This window comes from Acipenser ruthenus, chromosome 2 (assembly GCF_902713425.1).
Source record: "Acipenser ruthenus chromosome 2, fAciRut3.2 maternal haplotype, whole genome shotgun sequence".
Lineage (NCBI taxonomy): Eukaryota > Metazoa > Chordata > Actinopteri > Acipenseriformes > Acipenseridae > Acipenser > Acipenser ruthenus.
In genome coordinates, this window is record NC_081190.1 from 115,609,784 (window position 1) to 115,635,283 (window position 25,500).

At 39.5% G+C, this 25,500-nt stretch overlaps 1 protein-coding gene across 1 annotated transcript; it reads left to right on the top strand.

The window, feature by feature from the left end:
- Window positions 1-1,705: 1,705 nt before the first annotated feature.
- LOC117409611 (fibroblast growth factor 2-like) lies at window positions 1,706-25,216 on the top strand. The gene is made up of 3 exons (XM_034015898.3): window positions 1,706-2,360; window positions 7,084-7,187; window positions 20,459-25,216. Exons 1-3 carry the CDS (start codon window positions 2,183-2,185, stop codon window positions 20,642-20,644), a joined length of 468 nt encoding a protein of 155 aa, XP_033871789.1. The 5' UTR covers window positions 1,706-2,182; the 3' UTR covers window positions 20,645-25,216.
- Window positions 25,217-25,500: the final 284 nt, after the last annotated feature.

Sequence of the window (25,500 nt, forward strand, 5' to 3'; positions counted from 1 at the left end):
TGAACAGCCAGCAGTCCTAAACACCACTGAATGACAGAGGCACCTTGAATGAACAGCCAGCAGTCCTAAACACCACTGAATGACAGAGGCACCTTGAATGAACAGCCAGCAGTCCTAAACACCACTGAATGACAGAGGCACCTTGAATGAACAGCCAGCAGTCCTAAACACCACTGAATGACAGAAGCACCTTGAATGAACAGCCAGCAGTCCTAAACACCACTGAATGACAGAGGCACCTTGAATGAACAGCCAGCAGTCCTAAACACCACTGAATGACAGAGGCACCTTGAATGAACAGCCAGGAGTCCTAAATACCACTGAATGACAGAGGCACCTTGAATGAACAGCCAGGAGTCCTAAACACCACTGAATGACAGAGGCACCTTGAATGAACAGCCAGGAGTCCTAAACACCACTGAATGACAGAGGCACCTTGAATGAACAGCCAGCAGTCCTAAACACCACTGAATGACAGAGGCACCTTGAATGAACAGCCAGGAGTCCTAAACACCACTGAATGACAGAGGCACCTTGAATGAACAGCCAGGAGTCCTAAACACCACTGAATGACAGAGGCACCTTGAATGAACAGCCAGGAGTCCTAAACACCACTGAATGACAGAGGCACCTTGAATGAACAGCCAGCAGTCCTAAACACCACCGAATGACAGAGGCACCTTGAATGAACAGCCAGGAGTCCTAAACACCACTGAATGACAGAGGCACCTTGAATGAACAGCCAGCAGTCCTAAACACCACTGAATGACAGAGGCACCTTGAATGAACAGCCAGCAGTCCTAAACACCACTGAATGACAGAGGCACCTTGAATGAACAGCCAGCAGTCCTAAACATCATTGCTAATTCATGTTCGTTTTAAAATGGCCCTGGCAATTATATTTGTTTACAGCTGATTCTATTTATAACAGTTACTTCTACTCCCAATTTGGTGATAATTCTAGCCTGAATGTATGCGTTTTCTGTTCTTTATAAAATTCAGTACCTTAGACAAACCAAACATTGTGATTGGCCCATGTAAAAATCCCAACACAAAGGCACTGCTTGGAAATCTTGCATTAACACTACAGGCAGTATATTACACAAGAGCCATACATCCTCTTGAGGTTTATTGATTACACGTTAAATCTCATTGTACAACCACATACCTGCCCTATGTGCAGACTTACAAAGTGCTGGTATTGTTATAGATGTGTGTGTGTGTGTGTGTGTGTGTGTGTACGTGTACATTTTTTGTTTCCAATTCAAGAAATAGTATTGATTTGAGTTTACTAGTATTACTTGATGTATTAACACTCCCAAACAGAAATAATACAATAATAATATATCCTCTCCCAATATTGTAAAAACACTCCCAAACAGAAATAATACAATAATGATATACCCTCTCCCAGTACTGCCCCACTAGGTACTTATCTGGCTGATATTATGCAGTTTTGTTTCTATTACTTGGTAAGCATGTTCAAAGTATGCTGACAGTTAGACCAGCCCTGGCTAGCTAAGGCTTTAGGGGTAGGGTTGTCATGGTGTCATGTGATGCTAAGCCCTCCCTTCTGAGATGTTTTGGGACCAGTGTTAGTTAAGAGAGAGAGAGAGAGAGAGAGAGAGAGAGAGAGAGAGAGAGAGAGAGAGAGAGAGAGAGAGAGAGAGAGAGAGAGAGAGAGAGAGAGGGTGGGTGTTAAACGCAGGCGCATTGAAGCTGAGAGGATAATATTACAGGCTGATCCAGAGCCTTTCTGACGACAGGCAGCAAAGCAGAACACATCTCTGAGCAAATTCCTGGAAAACACTGGGAAATCCAAGCTCCTTCCGAATGGAATTATGAAAACCAAACCGTTATCTATGTGGCACCACACATTTAAAATCAATTCATTTATCTAGGTGTCAACCAAGAGGGGTTATCCATTCTTCCAAAGGTTTACAGGCATTGGAAACTACAGCATTTATTTTTTTATTTTTTACTTGGTATTTCAGAATGAAAACTTTATCAGCACACTCTCCTTGTTACATTTTTTATACTTTGTGATTAAGAAGAAACAAGATTTTGAGGACTGAGAAAAAAGAATTGGGGATTGGATCAATGAAGAAGGCAAAATTAGAAGCTGATTGTGTTGAACAATCTTAATAAGAAATCACAAGAGACGCAGAAGGGGAGATCTGAGATGGCTGCAGGAGGAATCACAACCTTTCCTACAGTACCTGATGATGGAGGCAGCAGTACCTTCCCTCCAGGAAACTTTAAGGAACCCAAAAGACTTTACTGTAAAAACGGAGGATATTTCTTGAGGATAAACCCTGATGGAAGAGTGGATGGGATCAGGGAGAAGGATGACCCTCGCAGTAAGTGCTTCTATAGTGTTACAATGCGCAGTAAGCCGTAAGGTGGGCCCTGGCATTTTAAAAGGATTATATTCAAGATAGTTACAAGCTTTTTTTCTTCTGTTCATTATTACAGTAGATAAAGCACCTGGTCATTTGATCATAGGGGCTTCTATTAGATAGTCATGTAGGCCATTCAAGGTTTTTAATGCAGTAAGACACAACCTGAAAATGTGATATTAGGTAATCTAGATATTTCAATTTCTTTTTTACAAAAGCCAAAGGAAATATCTCAATGCTCCTATACTCAAAAATGCACTTTAAAAACATATACTCATACAACATTCTTACTAAATATTACAGATACAAACCTAATGTGACTTTTTCAAGCTAAAACATTACTACTGCATTGTTTTTAATAAAATGACTGCCAATTTGTTGTAGTACTAACTATCTTACGAACACAGGCGACACTGACAATTATAGGATGTTCATATTTTTATTTTAAAAATAGTTTTTAATTAAGTATATATATTGTTTTACGTTAAACTATGAATCAATTCCTCGCCCGTGCCATTTGTTCAGTTTTGAATGTTTATTAAAGCCTTTAGATGCAAATAGAGAACACAGATTAGGATTATATTAAAATTAATTTAATATTATAAATATTCCAGACTAAAAAAAATCATGTAAACTCCTATACACTTAGAGATGACATGTGAAAATACAATGCCAATTATTCTTACATAGACAGTAATTTATTGTAGTTGAATTTATTTTTCGTAGTTTTCTAAGTGTACTGTGTATATAATACATAAAATGCAATGTAAAGAGTATATAATACATGTAGCATTGCATAGCAAATAATACTGAGGATTGCTTTCTGGCATGAAACAGTAATCTACTGCAGGAAGTTTAAATGTCTTAGCACTCTTAACACCTTGAAACACTCACTCATTTTACTCAGTTCACTTTAAACATGTTGCAATGTATCCGTTTTTTTTAACTACAATGTTGGTCAGTATGGAAAGTATTATAAAACGGAAACACATCTAGAAACACATTTTTATATTTTCACAAAACGTTTTGAACGCTTACCTGTTTACACATCATCTTAAGTGTTGTCACCTCAGAACAATGAAGAGTGGGTTGTGGGCAATGTTTGTAACATACTTTCCCTGGCTTGAGTGTGGCAGGCACTAGAGCTCATATTGGAGAGCTTTTTAATTGTTTTGGGATAGATTTAATAACAAATGAATGCTACTCTGTAGACTAAAGGATTTTCCCATTGGGGGCGGGGGTACTTTCTGTGCTGGAAACTTCAATGTTGCTAATGGCACAGAGAAAGCAGAGGACATTTAGACACAGTTACTGATGCAAATGGAACTGAACCAAATGTGACAGTAATAACATTCAATAGTGTTGGGTCAATCCTAAACCTGTCACTGAGGACACAGCTGATGGTTTATCAAGCAGCACAGCATAATTTAAACAAAACAATGAAATAAATACATTCTGGAAAGAGTGAGCAAATATCCCCTTGAATGCATTCCTCTACAACAAAAGTGAACTCTTTCCTTTTTCTGTTTGTTTATTTGTTATTTTGCTAGTTATGCTGGTAAAAGGTAGAGGATTGCAGAAGGAAAGAATAAGGTAATTTGTTTTACAGGCAGGTATAACAGGCAGTCACTCTGGCGCCCTTCGTACTGCGCTTACAATGTGTGCCTGACCAGAAGAGACTACCACGTATAGAGGCAGCGGAGATACATCACATTCACTGTTTATTTAGCAACAACTACACACATTTCATAGCCCAGTGGTGTAAGAAGGAGATATACTACTGGGATGTATTGCAAAGATCCACTTGGAATCATAAAGATATATATTCATGCTATAATTGGTAAAGCTTTGATTTTACAATGAAATGCATTCTAACCCTATACTCCATTTACTTAGCTAGTCTATAAAGACATAACAAACCAAAACAATCTGGGAGTGAAATCCATTAACAAACAAGACATTTAAAAATGATCCTATGTGCCAAAGGCAGTACAATATAACAACACTATCTAGGTGTTTTACTCACATTTGTATTGATGTATTAAAAGACAAACTGATTCACTAGAGCAGAACAGCTGGTTGGGGTGTAGAAAACAAAGCTCCCACAGGTGCAAGTGTCCTCTGCTAGACATAGGGCAGGGTCGTTTAACACATAGGGCCCCTTCTCTAACCAACGCAATCAGAAAACAAATGGTATATATATATACACACACACACACACACACACACACACACACACATACTCACTCCATGGCCCATCGTACGGGAACCCCTGGGTTAAGATATTATTAGTGATGAATGAAAATAAAAATGCATACAGAATTTGCTCTGTTTTGTTTCATGCATTTATTTTTTTTCAATTTTCCCAAATCAATGTTAATTGAATTGGACTCTGAAATTCTGTTGATTTATCAAAAATAAACTCATTAGGTTCGGTACAATTCAATGCCATTCTTACTGTTTTCAATAGCAGGTGAAACACACAATTACAAACGTATCATTAAACTTATTTGATATAACAGAAATGTTACTCTCTTAACAAGAAGAGGGAAATATTTTAAGAATGTCTATAATATGTATAGTATAGATAAGACAAAGCTGGTTTTGAGAATGTATATACCATGTATAGTATAGATAAGACAAAGCTGGTTTTGAGAATGTATATACTATGTATAGTATAGATAAGACAAAGCTGGTTTTGAGAATGTATATAATATGTATAGAATAGATAAGACAAAGCTGGTTTTGAGAATGTATATAATATGTATAGTATAGATAAGACAAAGCTGGTTTTGAGAATGTATATAATATGTATAGTATAGATAAGACAAAGCTGGTTTTGAGAATGTATATAATATGTATAGTATAGATAAGACAAAGCTGGTTTTGAGAATGTATATACTATGTATAGTATAGATAAGACAAAGCTGGTTTTTGGAGTGTCCTCATTAAATCCTGGCCCAATGCATACTGTCACTTTTTTATTGAAGTTACAGTGACTCTTTTAGGAAATGTAATTATTATTTAGCTCAAGGGAAATCTTTTTTTTATGAAGTAAGAGTGAAGGTTTGTTTTAATGGAAGTCTTGATGATCTTGCCAGGATTTTACAAGTATGCTCCAAAAAACAGCTTTGCCTTATCTCTGCGGAGACTATTACCTAATCATACAGAGCATAAAAAACGTTGTTTTTCTGAATATGTTGGAAAGTAAATCTAACCACCACCAGAAGTTTAGTAATGTCTATGAATATATCTAATATAAATCCTAATCAATGTCTTTGTTCTTTCAAACTATCTGCTACCTAATTACATTAAGTCAGGTTACCAAAAAAAACACCATTTAATTTTGCCCTTATTTACAATTGGAATGTACTACTAAGGTACATAAATAAACATCATTGTACTATTAAACTATCTGAGATTTAAGACGGTCTGCATTTTCTATCATCAACTAAAATTCATGTATTTGTATGAACAGGATCTGGTCACATGCACCATTCCATGATGGTGTTATTGAAATGTTATTGAATTTGATTAATGCATTTAATACCTCCTTTTTGAAGGTTTATATATATATATATATATATATATATATATATATATATATATATATTTAAACTAGGCACTTTGGAGCCATTTGGAATGAACATTCTATTCTGAGGTCATCATCATCATCATCATCAACATTCTGGAATGTTGTTTAAAAGACTACTTGTTTGTTTTTTATCAACTTCTTAAAGCACTGTTTTTATGTATTCAGCCGATGAAGGACTTGTAGTCCGAAATGTCCTGATAATTGTCCTGATAATCAATTATTCTACCTTTTTAAGTACCTGAAATATCCTTTTCTTTTTTTTCTTTTTTTTTTATTGATCATTTTGGTACACAGCAGTTTTCCTTTTTCTCAAACAAATATATATATATATATATATATATATATATATATATATATATATATATATATATATATATATATCTATATTCCAATGCTTCTACCAGAATGTTTTTTTTATTTATTTGATAGACAGATAGCATAGTTAGATCATCATCAGACAACTGCGATGTATTAAGTATATTTATAAATATGGGATAAGTGGGCTATTTTGATAAGCTATGAAGATTATTCTAATTAGTCTGATGCTAGGAAAACACTTTGGTGAACACTGTCCTGGAAAATATCTTTGAGTGATATGTAAATGAAGGTCATGGTGAATACACTTGGAAATGTGGCAAACAGCCAATGCATGCTATTTAACAAAAATAAAACAGCGTGAAGCTATTTCAGAGCACAGAACAGAGACACAGTGAACAGGAGTCTTAAATAGAAACAGTGATGGGGCTGGGAAATAATGAACGTCAAGGGACAGGCAGGGGTGCATGTGGAAAACTACCAATGCAATAGGTGTTTGTAAAAATTCAAATAAAGAATTATGAACATCTGAATAAATACAAGCTTTGCATTTGTGAAGAAGTCCTTGCCTGGATATATATACTATTTTAGAAGGAGGCCATATTTCTTCGTGAGGGATTTTCTCCGTATATGAAGCAGAGTGTATTTATGCAGATCTCCTGGAAAGGACCCTTTCTCTCGTGCTAGAGGCCATGCTGTTGTATTCTTGTGGTGAGCAGAGATATCATTTTTCTTGAACAGGTTTTATATTCTATGTTGCTTCTTGTTTTTCAGTCAAGCTGCAACTCCAAGCAGAATCAATCGGAGTGGTTTCAATCAAAGGGGTCTCTGCAAACCGTTATCTCGCGATGAATGAAGATGGCCGGCTATTCGGGTCGGTAAGTACCAAATCTTTTTCAACAGGAGGCTAGGTGGCACAGCGGGTTAATGCATTTGATTTTTTCACCTGTTCAAATCGAGTCGCGTGACATTTAAGTTGAATTTATTTAGCCTAAATGTCAGGATTTATTTACATATCAACACACTGAATAGCTCACGTGACAGCACCAGCAATGGTAGTGCATGGAGTACATACAACACAGTGTACGAAAGGAAAAATAAATCCATAAAATACGGTGTGCGCTACTCCTTAATAAATGGAGGTCCAGCTTATACAGCTTGCTATGCTTTGAGGAAATCTACAATCCCTGAACTAATCTTCAATGTTCAATAATAAACAAACACCGATTTTGGCTTCTTGCCCGGGCAGTTTGGATAATGTTCACCCCGTTGGCTTTGGCTTTGCAGCAGCCCTGAGGTGAATAAACAAGACCTTTTTATACCTCATGCCTTGCTGGAATACACCTTCCTGCTGATTAAGATTCCACACCTGGTAATCACACACAGCAGCCAGGCTCTCCCAGGAGCGTCAGGTACATCATTCATTATTTACAATAATTACTAACATTTTTACTCAATACTATATGCAATATATAGACACAAACCCCACTCTTCATGGGCGTCCTGCCCTGCCACAGCCTAAAACAAAGAAGAGGTAAGGGGACAAAGTTAACCCTAACCAGTACAGTAAGCTCAGAACAAAAACCAGGACTAGAGGACACATCTGGAAACCAAACAGAGACAGACTTAGCACAGGGTAGAAGACACTTGTTTACACAGAGAATGGGGAGAGCATGGGTTGGGTTACTTTGTCATCCTGGTGCTGTATCATTGAGATCCTTTTAGACCCGACTATACAAAGTTTTGAGATCAACAACTAGGAACTGGTCAAGCACTGATGGGCTGAATGGCCTCCTCTCGTTCCCAAATGGTATGTTCTAATGTTCGCTAAATCAACCTAAAATATGGTTAAGGAACTCTTACTGTCCAGAGATCCTTCTCTTACTGTATGAGCTTCAGGCGTTGTTCACACAAGTAGCATAACTGATTTTGTTTTGTGATTTCATTATCCTGACCAGATGAGTAATATAAAGCAGAATATCTATTTTGCGGTGTGTTGAACAATAGCGATGTATTTTGTCATACATTTAAAAATATATATTACACTATCTTTAAAGGGTGCGAGTCTCTCTAATGACTTCAGTGATGGTCATGCATGCAGCTGTACTGCAATGTAAGACTGCTAGGCTGTCCTTCCACACTTGTAATCGTTTTTTCCAATGTGCTTAGGGTGTGTGAAAGAGTACACAGGGAGTATCTTGTGAGTTCTAAAGTTCAGTCTATTTTCAACTGTGCTATAAAAATGTTTTTCAGGAAAGCTTTTCCATGTGTTTAGAGAACCCAATAATAACTGTTTTACCCAGTAAACAAGCAGTGTACCAGATGAAGGGAACTACGTCAGCAATAAAGTACTGTTATTTTAGCACCGCATCAGCACCCATTTCACAGCCAGGCCCAGGGTTTTCACCTGCTGTTCTTCTGTTTTATTGTTCACATGACATTTCCAATCAACATTTCTACCCTCAAAAAACAATATTACAATACTGTACATTTAAATATACAGTAGAATGTATTGTACTGTAAATAACAGAGAGGGTTGGTTAGCACCTTTCATAAGACAACTGGGAATAACAGCATTGCACACAACATGACAGGTTAGTAAACTGACTCATTTCGTAATAAAATTAGTTAGTTTGGATAGTAAGGTTTTACAGTATAAAAATATAATCAACTCACTAGTTTCTGTGGCTCATTCAGTATCTGACTTAATCTGTTTTTATTTAGGCTTATAGTAGCAATAATGATCTAAAGTGGTTATAGATAATTAAATAAATTATATATATATATATATATATATATATATATATATATATATATATATATATATATATATATTAAACAAACACATTCTGTGGTCATCATAAGTTTGTAATTAAATGTAGTAGGGCTGGTTGTATACCTTTGCTATGAGGAAGATCACAACAAGGTTGAGCTAAGCTGTGGTTTTTTAGTGTTGAAATGTTTAGCCAGAGGATAGTTTTTATTTGTTGTTGTTATGATAGTAAACTTGAGGTTTTTGAAACGAGTACTTGGGTCACTATCTACATGCTGCTAATTGCAATCAAAAATTTGAATGTCAGTGCCATTCTGTCTGCCATACATAATGACACGTGTTTTTTGAATAGCTCTGGAACCCTTGAAGATATATGAGTTATATCTTCTGTTTGACAGTTTTTTATGAAGAATTATCTGGTAAACACATTGTTTTTCTTTGGAGAAGAGGGAACTTGCATTTATATACTTGCACGAGTAATATAGCATATTGTTTTAACGGCACAATTAGAAAGAATAAAAAACAAAGCAATTCCCTGCAGCATTTCCACTGTTTTCCTGTCTGCTTGGTGACTTTCTATTTGGTGACTGTCCTTTTCATCAGTTTCTCTTCATGGTGATCGTCAGCCTCTGACATGCTGTAACCGGGGAGGGAGAAGCAGGGAAGTGGATCACAGTAGATGGTTTAGAGAGCTGACATGCTGTAACCGGGGAGGGAGAAGCAGGGAAGTGGATCACAGTAGATGGTTTAGAGAGCTGACATGCTGTAACCGGGGAGGGAGAAGCAGGGAAGCGGATCACAGTAGATGGTTTAGAGAGCTGACATGCTGTAACCGGGGAGGGAGAAGCAGGGAAGTGGATCACAGTAGATGGTTTAGAGAGCTGACATGCTGTAACCGGGGAGGGAGAAGCAGGGAAGCGGATCACAGTAGATGGTTTAGAGAGCTGACATGCTGTAACCGGGGAGGGAGAAGCAGGGAAGTGGATCACAGTAGATGGTTTAGAGAGCTGACATGCTGTAACCGGGGAGGGAGAAGCGGGGAAGCGGATCACAGTAGATGGTTTAGAGAGCTGACATGCTGTAACCGGGGAGGGAGAAGCGGGGAAGCGGATCACAGTAGATGGTTTAGAGAGCTGACATGCTGTAACCGGGGAGGGAGAAGCAGGGAAGCGGATCACAGTAGATGGTTTAGAGAGCTGACATGCTGTAACCGGGGAGGGAGAAGCAGGGAAGCGGATCACAGTAGATGGTTTAGAGAGCTGACATGCTGTAACCGGGGAGGGAGAAGCAGGGAAGTGGATCACAGTAGATGGTTTAGAGAGCTGACATGCTGTAACCGGGGAGGGAGAAGCAGGGAAGTGGATCACAGTAGATGGTTTAGAGAGCTGACATGCTGTAACCGGGGAGGGAGAAGCAGGGAAGTGGATCACAGTAGATGGTTTAGAGAGCTGACATGCTGTAACCGGGGAGGGAGAAGCAGGGAAGCGGATCACAGTAGATGGTTTAGAGAGCTGACATGCTGTAACCGGGGAGGGAGAAGCAGGGAAGCGGATCACAGTAGATGGTTTAGAGAGCTGACATGCTGTAACCGGGGAGGGAGAAGCAGGGAAGCGGATCACAGTAGATGGTTTAGAGAGCTGACATGCTGTAACTGGGGAGGGAGAAGCAGGGAAGTGGATCACAGTAGATGGTTTAGAGAGCTGACATGCTGTAACCGGGGAGGGAGAAGCAGTGAAGCGGATCACAGTAGATGGTTTAGAGAGCTGACATGCTGTAACCGGGGAGGGAGAAGCGGGGAAGCGGATCACAGTAGATGGTTTAGAGAGCTGACATGCTGTAACCGGGGAGGGAGAAGCAGGGAAGCGGATCACAGTAGATGGTTTAGAGAGCTGACATGCTGTAACCGGGGAGGGAGAAGCAGGGAAGTGGATAGAGTACCAGTTGAGGTTAAAGGGTCTGAGATTGTTTTTGAACAGTAAAGATGAGGTTCAACATGAAGTACAATGCCATATAATGTGTGGCATTCTGAGGAACACTGCACACTGCCTTACTCTAATGCATAATAGACATATGCAGTAGATAGCAAACAGGGCAGATTTCAGCAGTGAGTTAATGCTCTCACAACTAAGTAACTTTACAGAAATAATGATAAACATTCAAATACATTTGTTAGAGTTAAAAACAGCCAGTGGCTCAAGGAGAATGAGTGAAGCCACTTGTTCATATATATGCAGGCACACTCACACCTGGGATTGGTTGGGTTCATGAAGTCCATCTCTTTGGAATGCCATGTACAAATCTGATTAAACTTTGCACAGAATACTTTTACTAAAACTATTCCAGATACATTGAAATGTAGACCATGATGGTCTATTTTATCATGCTACACATTTAACTGAGCCTTTGAAGGCTATATTCAAGTAAGAACCATTTTACCAAACACATGATTGATCCTCCTCACTATATAAATAGCACAAGTACAGAACCTTCCATATAATATCCCTATAAGGCATTTATTGTACATTGTAAATTATAATTACACATACCAATAACCACAGCTTACCCAGTGATCTGTTTAAATATTAACATGTGGTATACAGTCTCCCTTTTAAATTGTTCTTTTTACAGCCAGTTTAATATTTACAGACGTGCTCAAATTTGTTGCTAGCCCTCCACAAAAAACGAAGAATGCACAATTTTCTCTGAAATAACTTGAAACTGACAAAAGTAATTGGCATCCACCATTGTTTATTCCATATTTAATATAAATCAGACTTTGCTTTTGATTTTTTATTCAACATAATATTGTAAATAATAAAACAAATGAAAATGGCATGGACAAAAATGATGGGACCCCTAACCTAATATTTTGTTGCACAACCTTTAGAGGCAATCACTGCAATCAAACGTTTTCTGTAGCTCTCAATGAGACTTCTGCACCTGTTAACAGGTAGTTTGGCCCACTCTTCCTGAGCAAACTGCTCCAGCTGTCTCAGGTTTGATGGGTGCCTTCTCCAGACTGCAAGTTTCAGCTCTTTCCATAGATGTTCGATAGGATTCAGATCAGGACTCATAGAAGGCCACTTCAGAATAGTCGAATGTTTTGTTCTTATCCATTCTTGGGTGCTTTTAGCTGTGTGTTTTGGGTCATTATCCTGTTGGAGGACCCATGACCTGCGACTGAGACAGAGCTTTCTGACACTGGGCAGTACGTTTCGCTCCAGAATGCCTTGATAGTCTTGAGATTTCATTGTGCCCTGCACAGATTCAAGGCACCCTGTGCCAGGCGCAGCAAAGCAGCCCCAAAACATAACCGAGCCTCCTCCATGTTTCACTGTAGGTATGGTGTTCTTTTCTTTCAAAGCTTCATTTTTTTGTCTGTGAACATAGAGCTGATGTGACTTGCCAAAAAGCTCCAGTTTTGACTCATCTGTCCAAAGAACATTCTTCCAGAAGGATTGTGGCTTGTCAATATGCATTTTAGAAATTCCAGTCTGGCTTTTTTATGTTTTTCTGTCAAAAGTGGAGTCCTCCTGGGTCTTCTTCCATGGAGCCCACTTTCGCTCAAAAAGCGACGGATGGTGCGATCAGAAACTGACGTACCTTCACCTTGGAGTTCAGCTTGTATCTCTTTGGCAGTTATCCTTGGTTCTTTTTCTACCATTCGCACTATCCTTCTGTTCAATCTGGGGTCGATTTTCCTCTTGCGGCCGCGCCCAGGGAGGTTGGCTACAGTTCCATGGACCTTAAACTTTTTAATAATATTTGCAACTGTTGTCACAGGAACATCAAGCTGCTTGGAGATGGTCTTGTAGCCTTTACCTTTACCATGCTTGTCTATTATTTTCTTTCTGATCTCCTCAGACAACTCTTTCCTTTGCTTTCCACGCTTTCCACGCTTTCTCTGGTCCATGTTCAGTGTGGTGCACACAATGATACCAAACAGCACAGTGACTACTTTTCTCCATTTAAATAGGCTGAATGACTGATTACAAGATTGGAGACATGTGTGATACTAATTAAAGAAACTAATTAGTTTGAAATATCACTATAATCCAATTATTTATTATCTTTTCTAAGGGGTACCAACAAATGTGTCCAGGCCATTTTAGAATATCTTTGTAGAATAAGCAATAATTCATCTCTTTTCACAGCTTCTTTGCTTTATTCTATGACATACCGAAGGCATGCAAGTATACATGATAAAATAGCTTTTAATTTCATCACTTTTCAGGAGGAATGAAGCATTATTTCAATGAGCTGTAAGGGTACCAACAAATTTGAGCATGTCTGTATATATTAACAGTAATATAAGGAAATATTAAAAAACATATGTGTTTTTTTCAAACATTTCACGTTTTTTTTTTTCCAGACAAAATATACTTTTCTGAATAAAATAAAGTCTCTCTCTTTCCACAAGTTCTTCCATGGCACGTTACATTCATATCAGACTATTGTGGTAAACTACTGCATCTTAATACACAACTAAAAAACCTTTAGCTTGCCAGTAGTTTGAAAGTGTTGTTCCATTTTCATAGCATGGCTCAGAAGTAATTGAAGAAGACATTATTTTGATATCAAGTGGTATTTTGATAACACACTTCACTGTGCACATTAAAGTTGTAGAAGACAATGGAGTGTTTGATGTGAAAGGGTCAGGATCCTGAAACAGAATTAGCCAGGTTTCATTTCACAGTATACTGGCCTACGTTAACAATTGCTGTTTGTAAATATATCTCTGTGCTCCATGTTCTTGCCATAGGTAGGCATAATACATAGCCTTTAGGACTTGTGAGATATATTTATATATATATTTGATTAAGTTTCATAAACTGCTTCTAGACTACCTGGAGACTACCACGTAGGTAGATACAGAACTCAAATACACAGCAGACTCCTTGTGGAGAGTAGCACAGTTCTTGGAACTATGTTGCCCATAGCAACACAAATCTGAGCCAGATGTTTGGGTTCAGGTCATAAAAAAACAGCTATCCCCCATATGTGTCTGTGAAGCAAGGTTAATTAAAATTCTTATGTGCATGGTGGCAGGGATTCTCAGTGCTTTATGAAGGTTCAGTTGCCAAATGAAACATAATGTTCTAGTGTTTAAGTAAAGCTTAGAGTATTTTTGTACTTTACTGCCTTGTGATAGCCTACAGACCTTAGCGGTCCATTTATTCATCACCTGTCAGGCGCGTCAGGTCCAATTTATTTTCACACGCGCTGTTTATTTTACACGCAGTGTTTAAAAGTAATTTTATTCAAAGTAAAACAGGTTTAAAAGGCACTGCATATCAACATGACACTCAGTACTGCATCTCCAGCCCCACCCCACCCCTTGTTCGCTGTATTTATCACATACATCTTCATAGTCGTGCATACCGATAAATCATCTCCTGATCACTGGTTTTAGCACCAAACTCCTCAATAATGTGATCCAAGTCATTATTCTATTACTATAACATCTCAAAAAGCTCTGCAAATGTCTGTGATATTCTCTGAGCGCTGGATGCGGAAGCAGCTATCTTGTTTGTTTATGTCCGTTTAGGTCTGTGGTGCAGGGACTGTGTGTATTGCTCAGATCCACCCCTTTTTTTCAGCTTGGCTTCTATCGGTCTCACTTGGCCATTGAAAGGTTTTCTTGGCTTTTTCTGGAGAAAAAATGACTAGAGACCTGTGCTTGACATCTTTTTGATGATGTTCGACAGACAGTGTCCGACATCGGACTGGAAAGGGAAAATTGTAATGTCGGACCTGGTCCGACATAGGACCACAAAGGGATGGGCATATTTCGAGGGATGAGATCCGGGGCTCCATCCTGCTTTCCCTGTCAATCTTCTCCTATTTCCTATTTAAGTCTGAATCTCACACAGCTCGCTATCTAGCATTTTCAGTTCGTTTTCTCATATTGTGTTTTCGCTTTCTAGCAATCGCTCAGACTCCATCAAATGGGTTTAAACTTTTTCTTTACTAATGTCTAAACTTCGTCTTCTCATTCTCTGGTCTGACTCAGATGATTTAGAGCAATTTTCCTACCTGCTCTGAAGATTTTTCTTGTCCTTCAGCTTCTTTCCTTCTCGCTGCAGCAGCTGCATCGCCAGTTAAACCTGCAACTATCTAATCTACAGCTGCGCCATTCAAAGCTCCGCTCCATTATTCAATCTCCGCTGCGTCTCCATTATAAAGATCGGCCCTCCGCCAAACCTTTTAAAGCTCTGTTCGACAAAGGCATCAACATTCCCGTCAGCAGCAATTGCCTTGCCCTTAACATCTATTGTGAAGCTTTGTTTGCAGTCTTTTCATCCGCCTGTAAACAACTACAAGCAGGCGCCCCTCCTGACTTTTCTTTAAAGATTGGTACATCGACTAGATTCTGAAAGCTATTTTTGTAAAGGTATTTTCTCCTGTGTAGCAGTTCAGTGTTAAATCAGCAGTATTGTCCCTCCCCACCTGGTTATTCGATAACAGAATCCACAATTCTGTTACACGCTCGTCTCCTTGAAGACGCCATTGCAGCCTCTGCTCCCTCAATGCCCGCCTCCGCAGTAGATCTGTTGCTTGCATCTGTTCCCCATGTGGGTTCCTGGTTTAGCAATTCACTGCTACTTACGTTCAGCAGCCGACACAAAAAATCATAATGGGTAAGAACATTAATTTTGTTTTAATTCCCAGTTTAATACGGGAACTCCAGCTTTGTTCTCGTTCTAGTTTCGTGCTTTGTAACTTATTACGTGACGCTCACTCGCATAACATCACTTTCAAAACAAACCATTGCCAAAACAAAGCTGTTACATTGCTGTGGTAACCAGGCAGTTTCATGAGGCCCTGTGAGCTCTGTGCCTCAGTATTTCAATCTTCCAGCTTCCTGCTGCTGCATTTTCACAACTGGTGAGAGTAAGTTCAACTCACCGAATTCATTGACATTTAAAATCAACTGCAGACACATCTCATGGACCTATGTTAACTTACGTATATATATCCAATCTATTCTACCCTGCAGCATTTTCTAAAGCCAATGGTTTTATTCTAATCATAACATCCAGATGACAGTATAATACCACAAGTTCTATATTTTAGCTGGTCCTTTCACTGCGAAAGTCATGTATTTTCAAATCAGGTTAATATTTAATTCCATGTGAGCTGCCAGTCAGGTACAGAAACCATGTCCTTTGATTTATCAGCGTTTCAGTCAAACCAGCCTCCTACCTTGCAATGGACAATACACTCCTAGACCGCTCCTGCTCAAATCAATAGGTTTTGCAGCAGCCTCCGAGCAATGCATTCTCTCCCAAAAACAGCCTCATCTTTGGCTCCATCTAAATCGTCTTAACACTTAAAGACCAACATCGACATCTTATCAAAATTCTGGTTGGCTGACAATTGTGCAACAACATCCTGCAATCCCAAGAAGGCACTTCATGCAGCTTAAATTTGCTCGTATCCCACAATGAGTTTCTTTTCACTCACTTTAGCAGATCTCTGCTCTCTATAGCAGGCCACTGCACACTACTGGGATTAGTCCATCGCACTGTTACAATCACTGCTTCAACAGATCTCTGCTCTCAGCGAAGCAAGAAAGGATATTAAGATGTGGGCTACTTTAATCCTTCACTGGAACGGCCTGTCCTTATCCTATGAAGACCTGATTTCAGCTCCTCATGATTTGAGTCTCTTTACTGATGCTTCATTCTTAGGATTCGGGGGTTACCTAGGGACTGAATGGTTCTCTAGCGAATGCCCTCCTGAAATTCAGAATCTTTCTTCCCACCTCAAAGCTACTGCTCTTCGGGAACTGTATCCCATCGTCGCAGCTGCTCATATCTGGGGCCACCGATGGTCAAGAAAATCTGTCATGTTCTTTGGCGACAATTAATCTACAGTCCATATCACCAATAAAGGAAGATCTTCCTCTCCCCTTAACGCAGTTACTACATCGCCTCATTTGGATTTCAGTGTCTTTCAATTTCAAGCCTGTAACATTCCAGGTTCACATAATGCAGCTGATGCTCTTTCTTGCCTACAGATCGCCAGATTTCAGCAGTTTTTCAGCATCTCCCACACCTCTCCAAGTTCCACAATACCAGCACCTAGTATTCCTGTGAGCTTTCCTGTCTTCAACCTTTTTCAATCTGCTAGAAATTACATGTCCGTTGCCCTAGCTCCATCAACAAGATAATGCTACTCTACAGGCTGGTCTTCTTTCTCCTCCTGTACAAAAACCCCCCCAACAAATTCAGCCAGTTAGTTCTATTTAATCAAGACTGGATCCTAGTCTTTATCGTCCAATCATGAGACATTCTACACCTCTCCGCTTCCACAATCAAATCTTACATCTCCAGAATTCAGTTCCATTACCGTCTCATGTCAGTGTCATCTCTGATTCTTCTGGCCATTCCAGCAATCCGCCTGACGCTCCACAGCATGTCTAAGACCTCCCCTCCTACTTCTCCATCTCGACTTCCTATATCTTCAGACATTCTACAGTCGCTCATACCAATCTTGCAAAAAGGCTGTTTCAACCCCTTCAATGATCTCCTCATGGAAGTCATGTGCTTAACTGCTTTCTTTGGATTCCTCAGATGCTCCAACTATACAGTCTCATCCCTTTCCAGCTTCCCTTCTCTCAGCATCCGTTCCAACGACATCTCCTTAGTTCCAGATTCTCATTTCCTAATTATGCTCCTCATCTCTAAGACAGATCAACTTCGTCAGGGTCAATTTATACAGCTGTCGAAGATTAATTCTCCTTTATGTCCCTACACCTCCATGTCTAGATACATATACAGCAAGAAGCCTTTCATCATGATGGATTCACTGTTCACCAGCTCCTCCCGTGCAGTAGTTACATTGGTTCTCAACTCACCTTGCCTCGCTCATCTCCAAAGCAGGCCTTTCTCCTCAGTTCTACACTCCTCACTCCTTTAGAATTGGAGCAGCCACCTTAGCAGCAAAAGCCAACATCAATCAGCATCTAATTAAGAGCCTAGGACGCTGGTCCTCCTCAGCAGTAGAATCATACATATGCACATCTGTTTCCAATATAGCTGCAGCTCACCAAAAAATTGTTAGAATGCCTGGAGTGGGGGCTACCTGATCCTCCGGGTCCACCAGAGGTTTTCACCCCTAATTGAGGGGGAGGGGGGGTCCTCTCCACTGTGCGGCAGGTAAACACTTAATTTCACTCTTCCCATTCTTTTGTCCAACAACTAATCCATCTTGTTTGTCTTTTTTCCTCCTCCTTTCATAAATGTTATGCATTGGCACGTGAACTATTGTTTGTCCCACGGGTGTGGGGTTATGCGAGGGAGACGGGGGTCTATCCTTTAGCAGATCCTGCTCTTTATCTTACTCAAATTGAGACTGGGCTCTATTTACAGCTCCCTATTCAGGTTCTTCAGGGTAAGAGTCTATTCCTTGTAGACGACTGCCACTCCACAGAGACTGTTGTTGGCTCCGCCTATCTTTTGTGTTTTCTGGTTCCCGAGGCTACTGAATAGCCTGCCTTTGAGGCCGCTCTCTCTCCTCTAGCCAAGAAGGCTCCTGCCGGTCGGGAACCTCTTGCCTTTCCTATCCGATCCCCTGAGTCCACTCCTCAAACTACCTCTCCAAGTAACAACCTTTCACTCCAGCCCCAGCTCTCACCCCATGAAACATAATTAACATTTCAAAAAATAATTTGTTATGAATGTTGTTAGTGATGTAATGTAATCATACATTAGAATCCAAGGATTACTGTTAAAATCTAAAACATCATCTTTTGAAAACATGACCAGAAGTAGAATTTTGTAAGACTTTGAATGAGCTTTTGTAACAACTTGACAAACCAAAAACTACACCTATTTGTGGATGCAAAATTCAAATTGAATTGCGGCCAGACAATTATTTGCACTGCGCCTATACATCTACCCCATAATGCTTAGTATATAATAGTATTCCATAGACATTGTTGAAGACTAATAGAGCTATATGTATTACAAATAGGCTAGAACTATTCGTGGGTTCCCTATTTATATTACACAAAGATATATTTTTATTAGTCTTGACACTGATGAAAACCAAAACAAACTTGATTTTTATCATCTTTGTAACGTATGTTTTTCTTCTTGAACAAGAAAGTAATTAAGTAAATTAAAATCTGTCCTTCACTGACCTCATTTAATATCATTAACTGTACTTGTCCCTGTTCTGCTGTTTGTAATGACTTGTGGCTTTGATTTATTTCCTATACAAGTTCTTTACGATTGTCAATTGAATCAATTCAGATTATACTGCATGTGAGGGAGGAGAGCAAAAGAATACAGTGAGGCAGCAGGGGCTGTAATAAAGAACTGATAGCATCACGTAGAATTGCAGTGATCTGTATCTACAGTGTGTATTGGGTTCAAAAAAACCATATTGCCAGCAAACAGAGCCCCACAACTATAACGAGAGGTTGAATGTTAGTTACTCTACCCTTCCTGTTACCAGTGGTCCAGCACAAGTATTTACTGCAGTTTATGAGGCATTTTCATTTCCTCTAGTTGGGTTTGTGACAGTGTGTGCAAGGTTTTATGACAGTCAGTTTTATGGTTACAAAACTGTCACTCTGTAAAAATCAGTTTATTGCCATGCTTAATCTGTTTAGTGTTTTATGAATGGTTAGGAAGCCATGCTTGCAATTATATTATTGGGGGCAGTTATTTGATTCCAAGTTGGCAGGGAATGCTTAATTTAAAAAGATGTTAGAAAGTTTGGTAAATTAAAATGGGAAGTCTCACTAAATTAGCATTCAAGGGAGGAAAGAGGGACCCCATGATTCCTAGTACAGTAAATCACGTGATTCAAACACTGACATTTCAGCAGAACACATTCAATTTCCCACACAAATGATGTCAGAACTTAAAAGGCGGTGCCAATGTTTTTGAGCAATGCTCAGAGTCATCCAATATGAGAGAAGACACGCTACGGGATTATTATTTAATAAGGGCTGGATTGCATAGTCCGCTTGACTTGTTAACACATGTGTTTAGAAGCTGATGTAACAAAGTGCCCTGCATGTGTCATTTTATTCTTGGGGGCGGAGGTCACATATGGATAGTTTTAAAGGCCACAGAGTAAGTGGCTGTTTTTTGGGATTCTGGAATTGTAAGCAGTATCCTTTGAGATGAAAAACTATCTGTGCTCAATAGACATTTCCTTACTAGTCTATTGATCCAAACTGGGAGTACCTTTACCATTACATTACAGTAGCACTAATGCTACAATCATTTCTAGCCTAAGCGGTAAGCAGGGTAACACATTTCTAATAATAGATTGCGTTTAAAAAAAAAGTTAAAATGTCTTGCTGTAAATTGCAGATTATTTCATAAACATGCTTATTTCCTTTTTTTGTTTCAGAAATGTACAACAGATGAATGCTTCTTCTTTGAAAGACTAGAGTCGAACAACTACAACACTTACCGCTCTCAGAAATACCCGGATTGGTATGTAGCTTTGAAGCGGACTGGGCAGTTCAAGTCGGGATCAAAAACAGGACCGGGGCAGAAAGCCATTCTCTTTCTTCCAATGTCAGCAAAGAGCTGATTCGGTTCTGCCAGAAACTGCTGTTGCACCCCTCTCAAAATGTAAAGGACGTGAAGTTGGAGAGGGATAATGTAAACTTGCCTGCTTTTGCAAAGAACCAGTGTGACCAACACTTAACCTATACTGATACACGAAAGAGCTAAATATAAAACACTAAGGGATTTATTAGACTTCATTAAAATAATGTGAATATTATTATTTTTTAAATCTATAGTTGACATTTTATAAGCACCAATTATGTAAAGTAAGCTTCCTCAAACATATTAACAACTTAAAAGGGATGTGGCTAGATTTATAGTGATTTTCAATATGATATTTCTCTATCTATCTATCTATCTATCTATCTATCTATCTATCTAGATATCTATACACACATACACATTACAAAACCCCTAATAACAGTAGTTAGGAAGTTTATGTAGAGAAAGTTCATGAATACGGTTTATATTAGAAACAGCCGCTTTATAAAATGCATTAATAGTACCATTTCACTCGCTCACTGTTTATCAACAGGTATTTTCAAATGTCTCTGGTAACTCCTTGAGTTGACAGAACAGCCCTTTTATAAACAGCTGGGATTTCTCTAACCACAATCTCAGTTTGATCAAAGCCCTCCGTGTGCTCGTACAGCAAGTGTTTGGCTGCCCTGCTCGTAAGGAGAGTTGTGTGGTTTGTCCTGGTCAGCACAGCTGCATCCATCCATTCACAGCCGAGACTCCTCCTGATGGCAGAAGTTAATGTCATGTGACAGCTGACTTGTCAAAGGTCCCCAGGTGCTTGTGCTGCTGCCATACTCAAGAGGGGCTGGAACTCTGACTATGCCAGTCTCTCCAGAAACGTGACGGACAGCTGTTTTTCCTGGGAGCAAAGACACAAGGATTCCGTTCTTCATATCTCTTACAACCAAATCTGGGACATTGGTTCTATCATGTTGGTGGAACTGCAGGCTTTATTGAACATCAATATGATGAATTTTACAGATCACTCCCCCCTCCCTCGTAATGGAAGAGAAATGTGGTATTACCGGTGTGGCCCCCTTCAAACAAAAGCAACAGTCATGTAAATTTGAATGCATTTGTGTACTACTCCTTATTTAACATCTACAGTAGGGTTGTTTCCTTTCACGAGATAGTGTTGCAAATCGCACTTCGGTGTAAAGATCTTTATTAATCTGATCCATTGGGTGTGATTTCCACTGTAAGCTATTTGTCCGATCATATACAGTACATTGACAGTGATGGGCAAATTGCCCACATCAGATAATATACCCAAATAGCTGCAAACAGAATGGTATCACATACAGCTAAAAACAAGTATTGAAAAGGTAGTGGGGCATTGCGGCAGAAGATACAAACAACTGTATGTACGATCAGCTGATCAAGTGCTGTACCACACAGTTACTGTGTGTTTTACTGTGCTGTTCAAAAATACCTTATGCACTAAAATGTTGCTGTCAGTTTATCAACTATACATTTTAACAAGTATGTTAGAAGATGTATTGTCCATCAGAACAGTACATACGAAATTAGCGCTTCCTTGTCATGAAGAAGTATCTCACAGAGACCTAAATCCCCTGCCTGTACATGCAAAAATGTGTGACATCATACTGAGACGCAACACATCCCAGCGCTGCTGTGCTACCCGTGTGTGACATCATACCGAGACACAACACATCCCAGCGCTGCTGTGCTACTCGTGTGTGACATCATACCGAGACGCAACACATCCCGGCGCTGCTGTGCTACTCGTGTGTGACATCATACCGAGACGCAACACATCCCAGCGCTGCTGTGCTACTCGTGTGTGACATCATACCGAGACGCAACACATCCCAGCGCTGCTGTGCTACTCGTGTGTGACATCATACCGAGACGCAACACATCCCGGCGCTGCTGTGCTACTCGTGTGTGACATCATACCGAGACGCAACACATCCCGGCGCTGCTGTGCTACTCGTGTGTGACATCATACCGAGACGCAACACATCCCAGCGCTGCTGTGCTACTCGTGTGTGACATCATACCGAGACGCAACACATCCCAGCGCTGCTGTGCTACTCGTGTGTGACATCATACCGAGACGCAACACATCCCGGCGCTGCTGTGCTACTCGTGTGTGACATCATACCGAGACGCAACACATCCCGGCGCTGCTGTGCTACTCGTGTGTGACATCATACCGAGACGCAACACATCCCGGCGCTGCTGTGCTACTCGTGTGTGACATCATACCGAGACGCAACACATCCCGGCGCTGCTGTGCTACTCGTGTGTGACATCATACCGAGACGCAACACATCCCGGCGCTGCTGTGCTACTCGTGTGTGACATCATACCGAGACGCAACACATCCCAGCGCTGCTGTGCTACTCGTGTGTGACATCATAACTAGATGCAACACATCCCAGCGCTGCTGTGCTACTCGTGTGTGACATCATACCGAGACGCAACACATCCCGGCGCTGCTGTGCTACTCGTGTGTGACATCATACCGAGACGCAACACATCCCGGCGCTGCTGTGCTACTCGTGTGTGACATCATACCGAGACGCAACACATCCCAGCGCTGCTGTGCTACTCGTGTGTGACATCATAACTAGATGCAACACATCCCAGCGCTGCTGTGCTACTCGTGTGTGACATCATACCGAGACGCAACACATCCCAGCGCTGCTGTGCTACTCGTGTGTGACATCATAACTAGATGCAACACATCCCATTGCTGTTGTGCTACTCGTGTGTGACATCATACCAAGACGCAACACATCCCAGCGCTGCTGTGCTACTCGTGTGTGACATCATACCGAGACGCAACACATCCCGGCGCTGCTGTGCTAAAAAATACATTTTGGCTGTGATCTGTATTTTTTGTATTTAAATAAAACCACTTCCCGGTCTGAGAGTCAGGTATGTACAGTAAGCTCTAATGATGCAAATCTGGCATTGTTTATATAAAACATGTGGCAGGATAAGATAATTGTCCTTTGTTTCTAACATTAAAACATACATTGTAGAGTTGAAACCTGCATTCAAATGAATAGATTATTATCCGTACATTATTATTCTTTGTAGAGTCCTGTCCGATGATGGGGCAATATTATTAAACATTATAAAACTGTACTTCACCTCAAGAAGTTACTTGCCTTAAATTGCTTTGGTAGGACTATTTCAATTCAATAATATAAGCCTAAACTTTGCTACACCTCATTCGACCTGATAAGTCAATTGACAAGGCGGTTCCTTATATTCTCAGTTGTTACATGTGTAGTCTTCAACCATTTCCATTGAATTCCATAATAAGTGGTGCAAAGTGGAGTAAACTGACAACACAAATCTGCATCCTTTCACAAGTGTCTTCTTTGGGGTCCGCTACGAGCCCAGGATTCTACGGGAAGAACATTTCAAGTTGTCTTTTATAAAATGAACCTGTATTTTGTAAGATTAAACCTGGTGTTTTGGCAAAGTTAAAGACACTGTGACCCAACCCAAGCCTTTCTGATCTGGGTTCCTCCTGGATCTACAGCATTTGCACCCCTTTTTAAAAGCGTAAGCTGTGCATAAGAGATCCTAAGTAACATTATGTGTTTTTGTTTCTAGTTTTAAAACACTACATGATTATTTATTTATTAAAGACAGAAGGGGTACACACTTTACACAAGAGCAAAAGCAGAGTACATACAGAAATAATAAACACAAGAATGTGTTATTAAAATAAGAAATGAAGAAACAAAAACAATTTATGTATCAACAAGGTTAAACTATAAAGCATCTGTATAATCTATTAAAGTGACCAACAGTGGGCACTACAAGAAAGAGAAAACTAACAAAACACGATACAGCATATATTATTCATTATATCTATGTTTAATATTCAGAGTATTTTTTATTAACTTATTCACTTTTAAGACAGCAGTGGAGATACTATACATCACTCTCCTATATTTTCCTCTGATCAGAAACACCTGGGAACTTCCAGGCATGTGTGGTCTGAAGAGAAACAGAAGCAGAATATATTACTTAATATCCAGAAGTGGAGCAGGATGCGCTAATAGTTTTGGCAGTTGCTTGGATCAAAAGGTTCAAAATGCTACCAAATGAATGCGTTTCTGTACAAAAATGGATCAGCAAAACATGAATGACTAAATATAATTTGTTCCAGTTTGAAGAAATGTAGTTGAATGTGATTCTGGGACGCTATTTTTTCTTTATTATATCTGTGTGAAGTTTATGAAGTTTGGCGTTCTACTGATGTTATAACGAAATATGTTGCATCTTTCATGTTTAAATGCTGCTAGCTGAATTAACTAGTTATGATGGTAGGAAATCTAAATGAAGCTGCTAGTGTTTAGGGTTGTATACTTGTTAAGTCTTATATTTAAACACGTATGTAATGTATATTGCTTTTAATCATTGGCTTTTATATTTGTAATGTATCTTATATTTCATCTTTGAAGTACTGAGGCTGTAACATTGTATTGTACTGCACTGGTTAATGCGTTTATTGCTTCATTTTAAACATTGTTATTTGTTTTAATATAAAAATTATTCATATTAAAATTGCCATAGAAAGCAATAGCTTTTTTGTGTGTTTTTTTTTTTTATGTGACCAATTACACATTCAGTACAGGTTATATAATTACCAAAAATGCACACTCTAAACTTAAAATGTTCAGGCTACTTACCCAAGTTAAATTGTTTCAATTTAAAAGCATTTATTCAAGAAATTAAACTGGATTTGTTTACCAGTCAACATGCACGTGAGAACAGAATATGAAACAATAACAATATGAATGCTTCTTGCAAAATAATTCACTAATGCAAAAAAAACTAGATTCCTGTATGATGCAGGAGAGATAG